The following is a 10,765-nucleotide window of genomic DNA, read 5'->3' as shown; positions in this document are numbered from 1 at the left end:
TACATTACCTGAAATGTGAACAGATACTACAACAGGGATACTTCATCCTATCTTACCTATGGCACTGTAGCGTATCAAAAGCGTTGTGCCCGACATAGAAAACATTGCCAATACCTGAGGGAGTCCTAGTACGATCGGCTACGAACACAGCCTATACTAAATGGATACTGATGAGATACGTGATGCTCTTACTGCAAATGTAAAGCCCAGTATATGGTCGGTATCCGCTACAGACGACTGTGGCGTGAAGATAGCGTTTTCTCTGTGGATGAACGTAGAAAAGGCATCGTATGGGTTGTAGTCAGTAGCGGCAACAGCAGATGTGACGATTTCGTCGCTACTCCCTGATCCTAGGGATGATATCACAACACCAACGAGAATCTGACAAACGCATTAAGAGAAGATCCAAGATACTGTCAAACTAGCAAGCCCACCATGATAATGAGAAAGACATGCTTCCTCGTGAGCAATTCGCCAAAGACGAAGTGTCCATACAAGCTAACAACGATGATTGCTGCTCCCGAGATTGCTGTCACGGGACCTACCACATTGAATGTCGCGGCAGTCACATGAAAAACCTGTTGTTGCCACTTACCTTTTTCAGCAGGGCTTGTAAAGACAAATGCTTTTTTCATCAGGGTCAGGGAGAGTCCCAACAAGATCCCTCCCAAGAGCGATAGCACTTTGGTCTTCACCGTGATCCTATCGTCTCGCCCAGCACTGTCACCACTCCAGAAGAATTCCACACGCTTGTTCTTGACCCAGTGATAGACATAACAGACCGCGCCTAAGAAAGTATTGTGGAAGTTACAGGACCACGAGAGGAGGCAGCCAGGAGTATTCACGTACCAGGAAGACTCGCTGAAAGCCAAATTATTGCCATCATTTTCCATTCAGCGCCGACCCAGTAATACTTCTCGATCGATCTCTCCAATATAGCAGTAGCCAATCTAATGCGATAATCATTCTAACACGCACGTCGTATGGTTACTTACGCCATGACGTAGCTAGTAATACCGAAGCCCAACATGCTTAGCACAGAGTATGTTATGCACTTCTGCAGCCCATAGTCCCGCCTAGTGGCACTACCCGACATAAAATGACCAACAGTGATGTGGCAAACAAACTGGACCGATATTATGGACGATGGCACAGATTGGATTGCAACCGAGTTGCGTTCAAAGAAGTCGCGCTAGCTCGGGACACAGCTTTGTGCGTTGTTGAATTAGTAAGCAACCGGACAGCAACTCTCAGGATTAGAGACACTCAGCCAGATAATTGAGTCAAATACAGAGTCGAGGGGCAGAAGACACTGTGGGATATACAGAGTTACGGTATCTGCCTGCGACAGTCACTGTTCATATATAGAATGACAGAATCATCGCGATCTCGTTTTCATAACGCTGAACGACAAAAGCTGGCCAGGAAAATGGCACGAACGAATATAGTGGTGCAAGCTAAAAGCACGCAGAAATGTACACACCACTACGCCGGAGTTGACGGCTGCATAGTCGGTGTGACCCGAGGGGAGCAGCTCTCTACTTGTTGAGGTCAGTCAGTTGAATATCGGGGGGAGGGTGGTGCTCAACAAGTCTGTTTCAATTCGGCAGCTGAATAAGTGGATAATTTCACAGTAGCTTCAGAATTCCAACCTAGCTTGAGTGCATGCACCAGCTCCTAGGCGAGGTTATTTCTCACGAGGTAGATCACTCTGTGCAGCATCTGCCCGGAATGTGTGTAATTCCAAAGGAACCTCATCGCGAAACACCGCTCGAAATTCGGGCCGCCCTGGGAAACAGTGCGCAAAGTGGTTTCGTGCGCATTGTGACTTCCACAGCAGTCACTGCATCTATCTGTTCTCGCGCCTATAATTCTCGCCCAACACGATCCTACCACAAGGCGACCGCCACCTTATGGCTTTGATGGGAAATCTGCTGGGCGACCCTCCGAGCTGCAAGTTCGAAACTGGCAAACTAGGATGACTCTACCTCCACCATCATTGCTGCCTTCACATTCAGCACTGTCTTCGAGCGCGAAACCCAAGCGAACCGCAGAAAGGCATGTCAAATTCTGGTTACCGGATGAAGCCGTCAAAAGACAAATTGGTCTTTACTCGTCTTGGCCTGTGAAGGAGTTGATCCCACAGCGGCTCTATTTTACTGTGTTCGACGGTCCCCCTATCACTGATCCCACGGCGAGGAGGAAGCCAATATTACTGAACATAGATAACGAACTCGTCTATAACAGGTTTTACAAGGACTTCGGGCCGCTCAACTTGGCACAGATCACAACATACCTACTCGAAGTAAGGGGAGAAATCACTGTCTTGGTTCGATCTGTTTGGTGTTAGTTGAGATCTTTACTCGAAAGCGGCGCTCGGGAGGATAGATTAGTGGTACACTACTGCAGCAGTCACCCAGAGAAGCGTATTGACTGTGATGCGCCATTCAATGACTTGTTGCTTGATCAGGTCCGAACGCGGTCCTCCTAGTCTCTGCATATCTGATGTTTTTCCATAAGCTCTCTCCAGCAGAGGCATTGGACCGTCTTGAGAGTGGATACCCAAGCGTGATGCCTTTCAGAGATGCCTCGATAGGAGACTGTCCTTATCCCTGCACTGTGAGGAAAGCAGGGTCACCTCCTTGTCGAGTTACGATGGTCATTTTAGATTCTCGACTGCCTCTGCGGTCTACAGTACGCTTACCTGCTGGGTTGGTACGATCCATGCAGATTTGATATCAATGAGTACAACTACTATGCCAGTCTCCAGAACGGCGATCTAAACTGGATAATACCACGAAAAATATTGGCTTTTTCGAGCCCTCAAAACGAACGAAGGGATAATCGTGGTTTCCCGGCCCACATACCGGAGGATTTCCACGCCGTATTCAAGTCTATGGGTGTTGAACTCATCGTCAGATTGAACGATAAATTGTATGATCGGAATCGCTTCACTTCGGCAGGATTCGCCCACATGGACCTCTACTTCCCCGACGGGACTTGCCCATCACCATCCATAATGAGTCACTTCTTCAATGCTGTCGAGTCTATTCCATCTGGAGTAATAGCTGTGCATTGTAAAGCGGGCCTGGGCCGTACTGGCTGCCTCATTGGTCTCTATGCTATGAAGCGATATGGTTTTCGAGCTCGAGCATGGATCGGTTGGAACAGAATCTGTCGCCCAGGATCGATTCTGGGCCATCAGCAACAGTTCTTATGTGATGTCGAGCATGCAATGCGAACTCCGCAGCTCAACAAGGCGCCGACGTTATTGACCACGATCGACCCTGATAGATACGGGGTGGATATAGGTCAAGGCGAGAGGCTTATGGCTGCTAAGCAGAAGACGGAAATGACGAGGCTCGGTGCTAACAAGAACAGCATCAGTGCAATGCTGCGGCTGAGTGCTGGCTCATACTAGGCTTCAGCATGTCCGATTTGTTCCTACCACTCCTTCGGGAACCTGTCTGTGAATCATGTAGGGGACGGTTGTGAGATGGTTGTACATTGAAAGGAATGTGGTGTTTCTTTACAGTAGGGACGAGGTAACAGTCGCTCATACTTCGGAATGAAAACCTCTGTATCGAATATTGTACCAACCATTACTGGAAACGACACTCTGATGTTCCCTAGAAATGGCAAGGATGAGCAGGCCACGATCACACTCCACCCTTTATCAACAACGAGATCGACGTGGTAGTTATCAGTGAGTACAGACCCATAGTCGTATCGCCACATCTTCATACGCTGTTGTTGTATCCGTACAGAATATGACAGACTCAAACACAAGCATACACCTGAGCACACCGCCAACACGAGTGGACAACATGATCCATGAATGCTATTCATAGTGGCATCATCAACTTGCTATTCCTTGCGATACTCAGCGAAGATCGTTTCCAAACTTCCTGAATGAACAACCGAACTATGCAAGATCTCACAGAGTTACGGTAGAAGATGCATCAGGCCATACTCGTCTCTTTCTTCATTCGAGGCTTTACGACCAGTTGAGTGAAGACGTAGAAGAAACTGTCCAGAGAGGCAAGTTCCTCCTCATCCCCATACACGGCAACGGCCTGAACAACGTAGTGTGGATGTCCTTTCTTTCCAACACAAGGTGCTAACCTCAGGCCAAAGCTTCTCGAACAGGATGTTCTTTGACTCCTTATCTGGTGCATACTTAGTCGGCAATACCAACTGCACGATCGAACTGAGGACGGGAACGAGGCTTGTCTGCGCGATCCATCGAGTAACGTCGACGATACCGCAATTCCTCCTTGGATCTGCGCTGTAAGAACTGCTCATCTGTGACACCCATTGACTCGAATCTGAGGATGGGATACAAGTGGAGTGTAGTGGTAAGGAGAGTTTCATATGCGTTAGCCAGGCATGACGCAGCTAATCTCAGTTATTCTCTTCTGCTATGGGAGCGCCTTTTTTCGTGAGACGGATTACGATGGGTACCTCTGAGGATGCAGTAAGCTGTCACAGCCAACCTCATCGCCGTAGTTCTGTATGTCGGCTACGCTCCTTACTTTAGGCCTGAAACTCTTAATGGAAAGAGAAGAAACAAGAGATCTCAAACACTAAGCCTTCTTAGCTTAGTTGGTAGAGCACCCGCTTAGTAAGCGGGAGGTCGTCGGTTCAACTCCGGCAGAAGGCTTATTCACATTTACTGTAACGCGTCTTCTGCTCACTTCGGGATATCAGTCCTGATGCTAGGGCGACCGAAATGACGGAGTTCCTCAGTGACGTTTCGCTTGCCACGCTTCATACATCTGATGCCGTTGGTACTCTCTCCAACGTTCATGCAGGACCTACTTTCCAAGGTCCGCATCGGGTAGAATTTCCTTTTCGTTTGAAGCGTTATAGTGTATGCAGTCAGCTGCCGTGATATTGTCAGTGGAGCTTGCTTTTACAGTACCTAAGAAGCAAAGCAGACCTCAGCGCAGTGTTGGAGTATATATTTGGTTCCCTTAGCTGAGAAAAGAATCTCCCTCAACTGCATTATAGACATATGTATCACACATTACTCAAAGTGAAAATGGTCGAAAAACGAACGAGAATTGCCTCGGAATTTTTGGACAGGTGGCCATGAGCATATTTCCTCACACTGTCCCAGCTAGGGGAAGGCCATGCAGACAGGAATTCACCAGCATCAGTAACGGTCAACGAACGGCGGAATTGCGAAGCCACTGCGGGAGATACTCACCAGACTTAACGCCAAACACGAATCCTTCCGGCACAGGCAGCGGACCCTATAAGAAGACAGAAACACCACTCCGTCATAGCAGGGCTTCGCTCCTCCCACCTGCATGAGATTCTTTGTCTCACCAAGAGGTTCATTGAGAACCTCCCGCGCTGCCTCAGCCCGCAAGCCCACGATTCTAGTCTTCTCGTTCGCGGGGTTCCAACTGACAACAGGGAAACTGCCGAAAAAGACCAAAGAAGTAGTGTACATCAAAGCCTGCTTCGCTCCTTCTCCAGCTGGAAGCTTAGCCTTCTCTGTCTTTCCAAATCGGAAGTAGGAATTCTCCGTCTCTTCCGGCCTACCACACGACGAACATCTCAAGGAGTGTGCAGATTCGTTAGTCACCATTCGTAGTCACGACTGATCATCTCCCCACACCGATAGTCGTTGTGAGTTAATCGGTATCTGACAGGACACAGGCTGCTACCAAACATGAGGAACCTGGCACGGAGGGATACACGGGGTTCTAGTCATGACTGCTATCAACAATCATCATCTCCAGCAGCCTCGCCAGTCGTCGAAGCATCGCTACCTCTCCTGTACAGCAGGCGTCTCCTCTCTAGCAACATCAACAGGGAAGATACTCTCCTTAGCATTGAATTCCGAATCCGGGGGCTTGAAGCCAAAGCCTGCCAGAACAAGCTGCGAACAGCGGACCAGAAATCCACCGGGGGTCTGCAATCGGACCATCGGACGATGCGACGTCACGAAAACTCCTAGGAGTGTCCAGGAGCATCGAAAGCCAGTGGTATTCGATTGCTTATACTATGGTGGAACCAGCTCACCCTTGAACGAGGTCGCCTTAGTGACTTCTGGCAACTCGTGTCCTCGTATATAGGCCTTCCCCAAAGGCTCCCGCTTGGTAGAGGCATACACTTGCTCAGCACACTCATCCATGTAAGCTTCAACACCCACTCTCTCTTGGGCCTACCAATGCATGATACTACAGACACATACGTTATCTTTCACGCTTCCTCGAATGGAATGCGATCCCAAGCACTCATGCTAGCCCCTTGAGATGAACCCTGCTCAGATCACGGAGAGAATTCCCTCACTTTCATAGTCTTCTCAGCGTTTTCTCCAGTAAGCGACTTGATGCCGTGAATGATATCCTTGGGGTCCGTCTCTCGTTCCAAGTCTACCATTCCCCAATGTACATTCATCTTGCCAGGCTCGTAGTCTCTTCTGTACTTCTTTTCTTCTGACCAGCAAAGGAGGCTCTCACAACAGTGGACGACTCGCCGACGCTACCAGTAGGAGTAGGAGCCGCCGGAAAGTACATGTCCGGCTGCAGGTCGCGCTCGACAGAATCATCGAAAACCGCAATACCTAGGGGCACGAGCTGACCAGCGAGTGCGGGGTTGGACCCTACTTTTCCCTGCTGGCCTCACCCCTCTTGTCAGCGGATCCGCCAGGATCTTGCCCTAGTACCACAAGACATTCGCCACCGACTACCCCGAAGAGCTCACCTCAGTGACCATGCGAGTGTAGTTATCCCCCACTGGTTTATCGAGCATAGGAGACAATGAGAATAGAAGCTAGGGCGCTTGCGAGTCTATTGTCACTCAGCTCTACTTATTCATATCTTATTAAGAACAACGTACACGGTGAATGTCATTGGAAACACTTCAATGAGTATTAAATTACTGTCAAGAGCTGTCTCATCGCCTTCTACATCATATGCGATGGTCACAGCTCTGGCCTGTCCTCCCAAACAATTGATTGAATACCCGTTACCCCATCACTAGGGCTCACCACAGAAGGTCAGCACCGTATCGGAAACAAGTATAGGTCAAAGCCAGAACTGTGCCGACTCACCTGACCGCATGAATGCTGATCTTGACATTCTCTCGCTTCACTTCTTGCTGTAAGAAGGTAGGAAGATGTTCAATTTAGAGAGTTCGTTCTTGGTATTACAGCAGAATAGGTTGTATCCCTTCTGAACAGTGTTGGAAAGTATGCACATAGTCAACTACATGTGTGGGCGACGGTATGAAATTTTTGACGAAATTTTGGGAAATTCTCATTGGTTTCCATACAGTTCTACCCCACCTCGTATAGAAACCCTTATAACAAGTGAGGAAAATTCCGAGCTCAGTTGAGGAAAGCGAACATATGTTCCAACACCGATTCTGAAGCTGCTGATTCACTCGACGACGTCGTAGCACATTCTCATCGATCATGGGTGAAGTCCTAAGACGTTATGTCTAATCAGTTGGTACTGTTCCTTGAGATCCCACCAATTGACCAACAACACACGACGGGCAAGAAAAGCTGTCAGAAGAGCCTAAGGGTACACAATGATGCATAATACGGTTGAATACAAAATAGCGTCGAGCAATCACTCGAGGCCCTTGGATGGAGCACGACTCCGATTGGTCGGTAGAGGTAATAGCATCGCTAGGAAGGTCGGAAGCCCTGATATGGAGTGAATAGCCTAGTGGCTAGCACCATCAGAGGCCCTCACGAGTAGTCGCCGTCCCCTCCTTGAAAACTTCCTTTATGTTCTCTCGCCAACTTTGAGTGGGGCCGCTTATATTCTGCAACTGCTCGATTCCAGTTTGATTGTGACTGAACACCGATGCGAGTCGAACGATTTTCCCCACTTTTACATTATCGCCGAAGCTTGGTCGCAAAGCATGATGACGGTGAAAAGGCCGAAGACCAACGCGAAGAAGAAAGTCAACTGAGGAAAAATGAAAGAAAAACAACAAGTGAGTTATTACAATTCCAAAACCAATCAAGGGTCCGTCGATAATGCACACGTCGGTCGCCCTTTCCGTTTGGTCCGGTGGTCCGATTCTTCCCAAGGGCGGTATAAAATGCTCTTTATTGCGACAGTGATGCAATCGGGCTACGATGGTGAGAAACGACACGCCACAGAGCGCTGCCACATACTGAGAAAAGAGAGCGGTGTGGGAAAATATGCACATAGTTAACTACATGTGTAGGTGACATTCGTGGAAATTTTGAGGAAATTCCCATTGGTTTCCGTACGCTTCACCCGAGTTTGTATGTAAACTCCTATAATTAGTGAGGAAACTTCTGCTGGACTCAGCTGAGAAATACGAACATTCATTCCTACACTGAAAGAGAGTATAAGAATCGAGCTTGGAAAGTGACCGCCACTAACCAGTAGAAACAGCATGAAGTGTTTTTGATTGCATTTTCCGACACAGTTGTTAACCCAGGGACAATGATGGTCCATCTTCAGCACGCACCTTTTGCACGTGCCTGAATATAAAAGATTCCATGCCCCTAGGGGTCGACTCCAATGACCTACTGCAGTGATGGGCTCGTGGAGGTTTGGGGATGTTACATCGCTTACAATACCGCCGTTTAGGCGCCGCATTACCGCTAGAACTGCCGCCGTCAGCCAGCGAATAGTGCTGGGGATCTCGACACGCCTGAGCATTGTCGTTGACATTCGACAATGTTTGTGTTGCTGGGCTTGTACTCGCCGAGCGATGTCTAACGGAAAGGCCTCGTGACACTGTGGTAGAAATTAATTATTACTCTATGTCGCGTGAGCCCATCTCAATAACACCAGCACACTTGCCAGCCTCCAAGTCCTCCACTCCTTTATTATTCAGCGGCACCTGAGATAGACCCGAATCTTCTCCAATCAGCATCTTCCCGTAGCATCTTCCCCAATCGGGCCCAATCGCACGATGAGTGTATGTGGTGACAATTGGATTTCAAATTTTAGTATGAAGGATACCGCTACCATTCAGGATTCGCATAGTATATTCTGCGAGTGCCATTATTTCGACTTCGTATGCATTTGCGAGTTCGCGAAAGTAAGCAGTCGTAACACCGAAACAAGCTTACTACCGTTCCTGGGTCCGTCAGCATACACGCAACATGGGACCATATGGAGAGGACCTACAGTGAGGCCGAATCAAGCACCGAAGGATGGTTGAGATGATGCTCACGAAAATGAGGTTGAACATAGCGAATGCGACTGAAGGCCAATAACCCTCCCCTTCTGTGTGCATCCACGTCCATAATATTCGATACCCAACAGTATAGTATGCCGAGCTAAGGAGTAGATCAGCGATAACTACACAAGTGATGCCACAACAGTCCACCACAAACCACATGAATGAGAATGCAACTGAGCATCGAGCACCGAGCTTTCTCCATGCTACGGTAGCATTGCTACCTGACCTCAGTAATTAAGACGATAAACATATAACAACATGATTCATTGAAAGTTTCAATTTGAAACTCATCAGTTCAAGGCTCCACCGTCATACGAAGTACCATAGGCTGGTTTGGAGGACTTACGACACGTTAAAGACCGAATCATCTCCCCAAAGTGTGAGCTTGCCTGAGGTATATTCTCCGTTATACCCGAACACAACACAATGAGAAGCTAGGATACCGCTAGGCTCGTCGTATCTCGCAACAGACTCATACCCAGTCCCCTCTAAAGAGGGTGTAATGAAGACAAAAAGCATGGTGAGAGTTTAGACACATTAATAGTTTAAAGACAAGTGATGCCTCGAACAGAAGGAGATGGGGTGATATCCCTCTTGTGATATTGTACAGTAGTGTCACCATCCCACATTAAGAATAATTCGACCGAGACCTTGCTTATAGAGTAGCATTGAAAGCATTGAAGCTTTTAAACAGCATTGAAAAGCAGCGCCTCGCGAACTGCCATGCTCCTTCGGGACGAAGCACGATGGAGCGTAACACTGAATACGACTGGTGATCTAATGTTGATCTGGATCTCGTCAGGCGGCATATATGTGACGATGGTACCTGAACAGGAACGGGTCCTCAACACTTCTCTACATACAGCCTCGTTATATGGAATATCACGGCGGTCCTGAGACTTACTTTCGATAAAAGACCGTACATCAGATGGGAAGTGGTTCAAGTCGTTCAGAACAACCCTGGGTCCTTCCATGTGAAACCGCACGTCCACTGTGGCGTTGATCAGCACTTCGGGAGGCGTAGTTTCCAATACAAGGAATCTAGAGATATATTAATAAGAATCTAAGCTAAGAGTGGTGTGCAAGAACGATCGGCTTACAGCCTCGTTATGAGCAACTTATTGGGGTCTGCATTTGAGGTAGTGAGACCAGCCGATGCGGAGCCTATAGGTGACAAGGAGATGTTCACCGCGAATGTACCGATCGGAGCCGGTCCAGGAGTTTGTGTGGGACTAGTGGTCGTCCAGGTTTGACTACCTGACCGAAGGATCTGTATCAGCGCTCAGGATGGACCCTCGTGATGTTTTCTACTGCATCCTTCCCAGAGGACAGCATTGATAATCACGATGACGAAGGCCAAGAAGATATTCATTTCTAGTGTCAACGAAGCTGAGTCAAGCAATTCGAAGCCTCCTGTACATTTCGTTGAGACACGAAACATCAGAATAAGAATATAGTGCCTACTGGTAACAAGTAGTTGCATGCACATACGTGCATAACATTTTGGGTTTCAAGGCCAAGATCACAGCTTGAAATCTTGCGATTCTATCGCGAATCTTCACGTCCATGG

General features: G+C 48.2%; 5 protein-coding genes and 1 non-coding gene across 6 annotated transcripts in view; 3 read left to right on the top strand and 3 right to left on the bottom strand.

Annotated features, from left to right (window-relative positions):
- Positions 1–2,206: 2,206 nt before the first annotated feature.
- On the top strand, positions 2,207–2,426 carry Pmar_PMAR021188 (hypothetical protein; the record flags this gene model as incomplete). Its single annotated transcript, XM_002782593.1, has 2 exons — positions 2,207–2,305; positions 2,351–2,426. Coding segments are annotated over 2 exons (175 nt in total), but the record flags the coding sequence as incomplete, so codon positions are not given.
- Positions 2,427–2,505: 79 nt separating this feature from the next.
- Pmar_PMAR021187 (dual specificity protein phosphatase, putative) lies at positions 2,506–3,421 on the top strand (the record flags this gene model as incomplete). The annotated part of the gene is made up of 2 exons (XM_002782592.1): positions 2,506–2,619; positions 2,669–3,421. The coding sequence occupies 2 exons, from the start codon at positions 2,506–2,508 to the stop codon at positions 3,419–3,421; spliced, it is 867 nt and encodes a 288-aa protein (XP_002782638.1).
- Positions 3,422–3,962: 541 nt separating this feature from the next.
- Pmar_PMAR021185 (conserved hypothetical protein) lies at positions 3,963–6,768 on the bottom strand (the record flags this gene model as incomplete). Its single annotated transcript, XM_002782591.1, has 16 exons — positions 3,963–4,076; positions 4,126–4,210; positions 4,266–4,328; positions 4,465–4,542; positions 4,698–4,778; positions 4,822–4,924; positions 5,213–5,258; positions 5,312–5,414; positions 5,460–5,549; positions 5,597–5,656; positions 5,784–5,880; positions 6,037–6,178; positions 6,307–6,452; positions 6,503–6,580; positions 6,624–6,675; positions 6,721–6,768. The coding sequence occupies 16 exons, from the start codon at positions 6,766–6,768 to the stop codon at positions 3,963–3,965; spliced, it is 1,386 nt and encodes a 461-aa protein (XP_002782637.1).
- Positions 4,591–4,663, top strand: Pmar_PMAR021186. The gene has a single exon. It is a non-coding gene; the product is annotated as a tRNA-Thr (tRNA).
- An 824-nt stretch (positions 6,769–7,592) lies between the features above and the next one.
- Pmar_PMAR021184 (zinc finger protein DHHC domain containing protein, putative) lies at positions 7,593–9,125 on the bottom strand (the record flags this gene model as incomplete). Its single annotated transcript, XM_002782590.1, has 7 exons — positions 7,593–7,669; positions 7,719–7,822; positions 7,864–7,937; positions 8,385–8,485; positions 8,535–8,722; positions 8,768–8,850; positions 9,069–9,125. 7 exons carry the CDS (start codon positions 9,123–9,125, stop codon positions 7,593–7,595), a joined length of 684 nt encoding a protein of 227 aa, XP_002782636.1.
- A 756-nt stretch (positions 9,126–9,881) lies between these two features.
- Positions 9,882–10,765, bottom strand: part of Pmar_PMAR021183 (Tropomyosin-2, putative) — a gene marked incomplete at both ends in the record, with an annotated part of 2,089 nt that continues 1,205 nt past the window's right edge. The window contains 3 exons of the mRNA XM_002782589.1: positions 9,882–10,021; positions 10,100–10,236; positions 10,296–10,452. Of these exons, the coding sequence (XP_002782635.1) occupies positions 9,882–10,021; positions 10,100–10,236; positions 10,296–10,452 (434 nt within the window). The remainder of the gene's footprint in view (positions 10,022–10,099; positions 10,237–10,295; positions 10,453–10,765) is intronic.

The sequence above is a fragment of the Perkinsus marinus genome (assembly GCF_000006405.1).
Source record: "Perkinsus marinus ATCC 50983 genomic scaffold scf_1104296938764, whole genome shotgun sequence".
In the NCBI taxonomy this organism is placed as follows: domain Eukaryota; phylum Perkinsozoa; order Perkinsida; family Perkinsidae; genus Perkinsus; species Perkinsus marinus.
This window is presented reverse-complemented; position numbering and strand designations above follow the sequence as displayed.